At 38.6% G+C, this 8140-nt stretch overlaps 1 protein-coding gene across 1 annotated transcript; it reads left to right on the top strand.

The window, feature by feature from the left end:
* Window positions 1-1156: 1156 nt before the first annotated feature.
* LOC306769684 (homeobox protein Hox-A10-like) lies at window positions 1157-4489 on the top strand. The gene is made up of 2 exons (XM_079258374.1): window positions 1157-2378; window positions 3403-4489. The coding sequence occupies exons 1-2, from the start codon at window positions 1517-1519 to the stop codon at window positions 3675-3677; spliced, it is 1137 nt and encodes a 378-aa protein (XP_079114500.1). The 5' UTR covers window positions 1157-1516; the 3' UTR covers window positions 3678-4489.
* The last annotated feature ends 3651 nt before the right edge of the window (window positions 4490-8140 follow it).

Genomic DNA, 8140 nt, shown 5'->3' with positions numbered 1-8140 from the left:
TTAGGCAAGCTAAAGTAATTTCCTCTTACATAAACAGTCAACATTTCTGATAAATTAGCGTATTGAACTTCATAGGCTACTAAGCTCATTATAAAAAAGAAACTCACAATAAATCTATATATGATCCATAAAGAAAATAAAACCAGATACTTAAAAGAAAGACAGGACACTGGAATTAATATTTGGGCTGATGCTCGTGAAGCGTTTATTAAATGTGCGTGTTTTACAAGTCAACTTTATTATCATATCACAAATTAAGAAATGATAAAATGCACAGAAGAAAAAGTCAAATGTAGCACAAATCCTAGAAATACATCTCACGTAAGTGATAAAATTAAATAGTAACACTGACGGGGAAAAAAAAACTTCGATGACAACTTTTACGTAACGTTTTTTTTCCCCCACCGAGTTCCTCAATGTTTCATATATTGGACGAACTTGGTGATTAAAAAATGCTTCATTAAATAAAAAATAATAATTTCTTTTTTTTTTTTTTTAAATCCTCTAAAGCATTTTTCTTGACACAGAGACTTACTTTGTTGGATTTATTTCCTTTATTCTCTGTTTGTCTTTGTTTTTAAAAGGTTGTTTTAGTTAATCCGCGAGTATCATTTCAAAATGACTGATTAGATGTGATACATCATTTTAGAAATGCTGCAGATGATAGAAGCTGTCCTTAAATATTTCTGTTATCAACGGCAGAGATTTTGTATGCTGAAAAACACGAACGCGGATAAAAGTAGGTTATGTTCAGAAGCAGTCTTAATGTATTTGCTCTTTGGAGTGAGGACTTCTAATCTTCTTCGGGCTCAAGGATACACCATATAAAACGGCTTTTTGTCAGGTCAGTTTGCCAAAAGCGAATTCTCCCCCGTTAAAAAAAAGACTTTACTACCATGGAGTCCTGTGGCTTTGTTGTTTTAGGTCTTTGTTTGTGGGTTAGAGCTGCTTTACACTTTTAAACTTGATTTTCCTCATTTTTGCTAAATCCTCTTTTTTTGTCATATTCACCAAAAATTATATTTGGATTTTACTTCGTTTTGAAAATGTGGAATTATTTTTTTAATTCTTTTTCAGTCACACCACCGCAAACTGTAATAGGTTTATTGCTTTGGGACTGAATTAATCTGGTTCTTGTGGCACACATTCCAAAGGTTTGTGGTAACATTTAAGTTGCACGTGGTACAATCGGCGCTTCAATGGAGCAAATGTCTCTAAGCTCGTGTAAAGAATGCCTCCATGAAGCGCATCTTAAAAAAGATACGTAAAAAACTTTAAACGGTGTTGGACCTCGCCCCTTTAATACAGGGTGGTGCAGTAAGACGAGGTGAAGGGACACACTGATTGCTCCGCTGTCTTCTTTCTCTGCCTTAGCTCCATGATGGATCTCGTTCCGACAGCTACGTAGGCTCGGAGTGGGAGGGACTGTGCCTTTTCCAGTGTTTCCATTGGTTTCACTGTCCGCTCGGCGGAGAGGGGGTGCCTCTAATCATATCCAGCATGTTTTGCACAAGAAATGTCAGCCAGAAAGGGCTATCTTCCCCCTTCGCCAAAATACACCACAATAATGTCATGTTCGGACAACCCGTCAGGAAATGCGTTTTTAGTGGATTCACTGATCAGTGGCCGCACGGAGAGTGGCGGAGGTCACTACACTGGGAGCGCGGTGTGCGTGCCACACACTGCCGCTGCAGAAGTGCCTTACGGACTACACAACTATGGATACTTCCCAGGTATGGCTAAACGGAGTGATCTGAGCCCACAAAATATGGTTTCTGCCTCAAGTGCGTACATGTCCGGTATGGAAATGTGGATGGACGCGCAGAGGTCATGTCGAATAGACCAGGAAAATCCAGTGGCTCCTCAGGTCGGACCCTGCTCGTTCCCGCAGAATATTAAGGAAGAGAGCACTTACTGCCTGTACGAGCAGCCGAAGTGCCTCAAAACCTCCACCGTTGAAGACCTCACATTTTCAAGGTTAACTACAGCCGGCCTTGGGTCGAGTTCTTGTACAGTTACCGATGGCGGTGGCGGGGGCTCAGTGCCTGTGCCGGGCTACTTCCGCTTGTCTCAGACGCACGCACATTCTCATAAACTTTACAACAGTAACGGCCCCCAGCCGAACCCTTCCCATTCTCATTTTGGCCTACACCCCACTGCTCCCGCTCGCTTCCACACGCCACCAACCTCGTCTTCTGCTCCAGCCACGGCGCAGGAAGGCAGGGACACCGAGGAGCCTGTGTCCTCGGGAAAGGCAGACCTGCAGCCTCATCCTGCATCGGGCATCGAGGAGGCGCGCGACTCCTCTGATGGAGAAGCCTCCTCAGCAGACGAAACCGAGGAGAATGACAAAGAAAGAGCAGCAAAAACGAATAAAGGTAATCACAGTCCGTCTTAGGTGTGGTCAGTCGTGTTTAGGTGGTATGCAGGTAGAGTGACGCTTTTAATGGCACCTGACAGCTTTTATTTTAGAGGTTTAGCTGCAGTGACAAGTCAAAATGTTTATGTCAATGTCGCATTAACACATTAGGCTATCTGTAAGAATGGCTGTGTTATCTAAAACTGGGACAAGGCAAAACTCTTCCATAAAGATTGATTGAAAATGTTAATGAATACATCTAGAATGAAACTGCTTAAAAAATAAAATAAACGAGAATGAATGACTTTTTGTCATCGGGCAAATGTACGTCATATGATAAGAACTTATTCCTTAATAAGACCAACGTTGCCTTGAAATATTGATCTTGACGCCTGCATAAATTTTACCGGCAGGCCTTCATGTATCACCACATTGACCCATATTTTTCAATAATCATATATATATATATATATATATATATATATATATATATATATATATATATATATATATATATATATATATATATATATATATTTATATATATACAATTAGACTCAATTTTAATAGGAAAATTTAATTTAGTTTTAATCCATTGTTACAGAAAATGTTAAGAAATGTTTTAACCCCTTAAGTCCTTAAGTCCTTGTAAGTCTAAGGGAGAAATTATAAGGCACCAAGTGGCGCAAGAGAAATCATTTGCTCTCTGTGAGCAAAATTGTTCAATGAATAGTGTATTATACTATCTTATTATTCGCTTTATTTCTGCTCTGTTTCTGCAAAATTTCAATTATACTGTGACATTAGTCGTGCTTACTTATACCTCCAATATATCAATACGTTTAGATTAGTTTATAGGAAGCCCAACCCACTTAAAATTAAGTCGTTTATTCATTTATCTTGTTGGCTGCTTCCTTAAGAGTGTATTATAAACCTAAATATGTGCACACTCTTTGCTTTTCTCTCTTTATTTTTCTCTCGTAGACACAACTCAGTTCCTCATGTTGCACTGCGTAAACACGTTTATGTACCATTTCCTTTAGGAGACACAAAAAGTGAAAACGCGGCCAACTGGCTGACAGCAAAAAGCGGACGAAAGAAACGTTGCCCATACACCAAGCACCAGACTCTAGAGCTGGAGAAGGAGTTCCTCTTCAACATGTACCTGACCCGAGAGCGCCGCCTAGAGATCAGTAAAAGCGTCCACCTGACGGACAGACAGGTTAAGATCTGGTTCCAGAACCGCAGGATGAAATTGAAGAAAATGACGCGGGAGAACAGGATCCGAGAGCTGACCTCCAACTACGGATTTTCATGATGCAAAGAGGTATTTCGGTCAAAACGGAGGAGAATAGGTGAAAAATCAATGACATCCTATTACACCCATTTCTACCCTCACCTATTGTCCACACAATGACTCATTTCACTGTGAGGTGTAAAAACCTTTCTTTAATTTCCAGACATGCTGAGCATCAGAGCATCCTTTTGTCTGTGACATTCTGAGAAAAATGAAAGGAAAATGACTATATTATCACTTCTGGTTGTTTTCTGATACTGTGTTTTGTATTGTTAAGCCTGTCACCTCTTTTGTATAGTTGGATAGTGTCGTTAAATCAGAGCAGTTACAACTGAGACACACACACACACACACACACACACACACACACACACGCATATACACACAGACACACTTCCACGCATATTCGTAGACACCTTTATTCCCTGCAAGTTGACTTAAACGCTCTACTTTTGTCCCACATCTTTATTTTCCTCTTGTAAAGTCTAAATACAAATAAACAAGCAAATATGAGTTAATTTTATTTGGGTTGGAATAGCACGATATAAAATTTCTGTTTTATTTTAATTAAATGAACATCATATCTTTATATCTTCAAGCGGGAATTAAAAAACCCCAAACATTCACTGTGATGGTTAGCTGTAGTTTACCAGTGATATAGGCCCTAATCTATGTACAAGTTAAATGTATAAATAGCAACATTATTCACATTCAGGATGTTTACACGATAAGAGCATAAAGTTAAGGAGGAATGTTTTTACTGTACATATCTGTGTATATTTATATATAAATATATATATTGTGTTTTTGTTTAATGCTTAATAAATTATCAGCTCGCATTGATGAGTAGCTGCTTGTAATTTTGCACATGGTGTATACATCATTTATTTCTTGAAGTCAGACAAAACAGAGGGAATGAAAACGGGTTTGTTTGGGATCCCGAGCTTAAAATAATATAACCTCCTATTCATACAGAAGGGATTCACTTGCTTTTGTAACTGCTGAAAGCGACGTTTCTGAATGGGAATACATACCAGCCATCGGAAATAATAAAGATATTAGGCTATAAGCCGTCTTGCTCCATGCCCAGCCGGCTATTGTAGAGTTTTATGACTGGCTGGTATATGAGGTTTCTCCCTCTCCTCGAAGAGCTGCTTCAGTCGTGAGACAGCCTGTCGGACGGAGAGGAGGCCCAGCTCTCAGCCAGAAATCTGAATTGTATACACACACTGTGGATAAAATACTTTCAGTTTCACTCAGGAAAAATTGGGATTAACATTCGGAGAGCCAGGTAAGTCCACTCATCTTTGTGCATTTGTCCGTTTTAGCGCCTTGTTGCAGCAGCTTATTTATAGTGTGCACCAGCGAGTAGTACTCATATTAATGCAGACTTTTTTTTACGCACGATGATGGAAACGACCACCACGGTGCATTATGAATTGGCTGATTGTGTTTCACTTGAGGCCCGGATCGACTGTCGAGTGGTTTAGGTAGTTTCATGTTGTTGGGGTCCATTTCTAACTCTGCAACATGAAACTGTCTTAATTGCCCCAGTTCCAAACATCGACACCAAGCGGAAAGCAAATATGCGACATGAGGATGATGGGATTTGTTTGAAATGTGTAGAGGTGTCTTGGAAACACGTTTACAAGCCTCCCAAGGTAAAACATCGGGTAGGGTGGATGGCTGCTGTGTTTCTCAGTCTGCCTCCTGTGCTTCCCTCCGATTACTTTAAATGTGTTTTTTTTTCTTTCCTTTTTTCCTGGCAAAACGTGCCAGAGTATACATGTGTGCTGGATATCACCGTGAGCAAAGCATGGTTGCTGTATGCGACGAAGACTTGGGATTAAGGCTAAAGCAGTGAATGTTTTCCATGAGTAGTAGTAGTGACGCAGACACGCCAGACAAGGCCTCGGTTACGACCACTGCAGTGGAGGGGAAGGGGAAGGTGAATGGGGCAACAGCGACCTCCGTGGGCAATGAGACCGGATGCTTCCGCTGCGCAATGGAGGCTCACACAAAAGGAGGGGAAGGGCTTTATGGTGATATTTAGATCCGCCAGACAGGCTGTTATCTGCAGAGGCAAAAGAAGTGAATAGCCCCTGCGGTAAACTGCAGGGGGAAAAACACCCTGATTTAGGTTTACAGCCCAAAAGCCATTGGCGTAGTGGCGTCTTTTCCTGCTCTTAAGGTGTTTGTCTATTCTTGTTTGTCTATTCTTGTTTGTCTATTCGAACTTTTAGTGCACAAACAGGCGCAAAGTCTCTCCTTTCCTCCCTTTCACGGCGTGTTTGATGTCTGTTGGCCAAATAACGTGAACGTGCAGCGATGTGAGAGCTTACAACTAAGAATGCACATTATGGACACGTTGTGCTTTTTTTTTTTTTTTCCATTCTTCTTATGTCTTATCATTTAATCTTTTTATACAATCTTTGCTGTAGATTAGAGAGACTTTCTTGAATTGCCTGTGGCCTTGTAGGGGTGTTGGCTACAGACTATCTTTTATCTGCAAGCAATAAACAAAGCGCAAGACTGATTTGAGGAAACTAAAGGTTGCTGCATCGAAATTTCAGATTGCAAGGATATTAAAAAAAAAAGATATAAGCGTTGATGTGATTATATTTTTCACGTGATATACAAAAAAAATCAAGTATTGTTTTTATATTGATGTAATACATATTTATAGAGTCTGAATTATTTTCATATACTGAATTAATTTTATATATCATTCATTTAAGACTTTAAATCCTATAGCTATATTCAATTCTCTATGTTTGTTGGTGTGCACTATTTGCGTGCAGCTTTCTTTGTGTATTTATCAACATCGTGATGTAAGAATTAGTTAAAAATAGTCATCTAAATCGGCCGTGTTTCACGTCGTGTTAGTCTCCACTTTCCTTGCTATTTCATTTTAAGAGGAGGAATCTACAACAACGCTTTACATTTATTTTTAGACCCCGTTAATGCGTTATGTTACACCGCAGCTCAGGCTGCTGGCAAGTATTACAGCGAATTTGTTAATGGCCGTGATGAAACCAACATATAGGTTTATGCCAGTGATTACGGTGGTGTAAATATTACACGGCTTCAGGTTGAACAATATAAAACCTAAATCTAACAATAATATTTTATTTCCTTTCTCATTTTTCTTTCTGAAAAATAGGCTACTTATAAGCAACTAAATTATTTAGGTGTTTTTTTTTATGATTTTGTTTGTTTTATTTTACTAACACTTTGAAAGAGAATCATTTAGCGACTTGCTATCTATTGATTTGGTCTATATATGATCTTGAATTATTACTTTAGCCTGACTGATGATAAGAATAAAATAATATTTTTTGGTGACTTCCGAAGGTATATCGAAAACAAAGCACACTTGAAAATGTTTACTCTTTAGTGCAATTACAATGTTTAAATTTTAAAGCAAAGTCAGGCAGTTCCGTCACATTTTATCTTTAATAAGTGGTATTTTAAGGCGATAAATCTATTGTAAAAACTGCATGAAGATTTTGTTATTTTGTGGATTATAAATACTGAAGAGGTGGGTTGAACATAATACAGTCTCCCGAAATATACAAAACCTAAGTGGTAGATCTATTTATTAAAGATAAAATAATTTTATGTTTCCGTTAACCGTTCTGTATTTAACTAATTGAAATCAGGCAGCATAATGCCTAACAGTAAAAGGAAAAAAGTAAAGCTAAATAAATATACTACAAAATAAATAAATAAAAGCCTTCTGTTTAACATAAACTGCCCCAAATATTTTTCTGGTTTTAAATTTGCCTTGACAATAATATTTGTAGGAATGTTAAAGAAAACAAAAGCGCTAAGATGTCTGACAAAGCTCTGTCATGAACGAGAAAAGGAAAAACAGAATATTGTGTATTTTGTTATGATTTATTATCACGGGTTTTTTTTTTTTTTTTTATCCTTGAGCTGCAAAGTTTCTGTAACACACTGGTGTTTTAAAAATGTGTTTTGGCGAGCAGCAATGGCAGGGTGCTTACGTGTCCAATAAAATATCTCGTAAAATAAGGCGTCCAAATACATATTCTATCGTGTAGGATGGCCAATAAGGGATTGTAACAACAGCGAGCAACCATAATACCGTAAAAGTTTTCCTTTCTCATTCATATTTTTCATCTCACACAAAGCAGATCTTGCTCAAAGCTTGATAATTCTTAAAACTCGAGGTTATTGCAGCAGAGCGGGTGAGTATTTAATGACCACAGGGATTGATTTATCCTTTATTGTTCAGCCTTATGATCACGTGTGTCTGCGGCCCAATGGCATGGCAGCGTGTCTTCCCATTACTTTCCCACTGTAGTTCTCTGAGGGGCCAAGTTGCTACTTGATTTCTCCACATTGTTATTTTGTGAGGCTGGGTTTACTGCGTGTGCATGTGTGTGTGTGTGTGGTGTGTGTGTGCGTTGTACTTTTGCATGTATCTGCTGTATGACTGTGTACATGTGAAAGTATAA

This window comes from Telmatherina bonti, assembly GCF_933228915.1.
Source record: "Telmatherina bonti genome assembly, chromosome: 19".
In the NCBI taxonomy this organism is placed as follows: Eukaryota; Metazoa; Chordata; class Actinopteri; order Atheriniformes; family Telmatherinidae; genus Telmatherina; species Telmatherina bonti.
Note: the sequence above shows the minus strand (reverse complement) of the source record. Positions and strands in the feature narration are given on the sequence as shown.

Excerpts from the sequence above, each read along its gene's own strand:
- LOC306769684 (XM_079258374.1), top strand. The coding sequence starts at position 1,517 with ATGTCAGCCAGAAAGGGCTATCTTCCCCCTTCGCCAAAATACACCACA. Across the intron at positions 2,379-3,402 it reads AGCAGCAAAAACGAATAAAG|GAGACACAAAAAGTGAAAAC; the intron begins GTAATCACAGTC and ends CATTTCCTTTAG.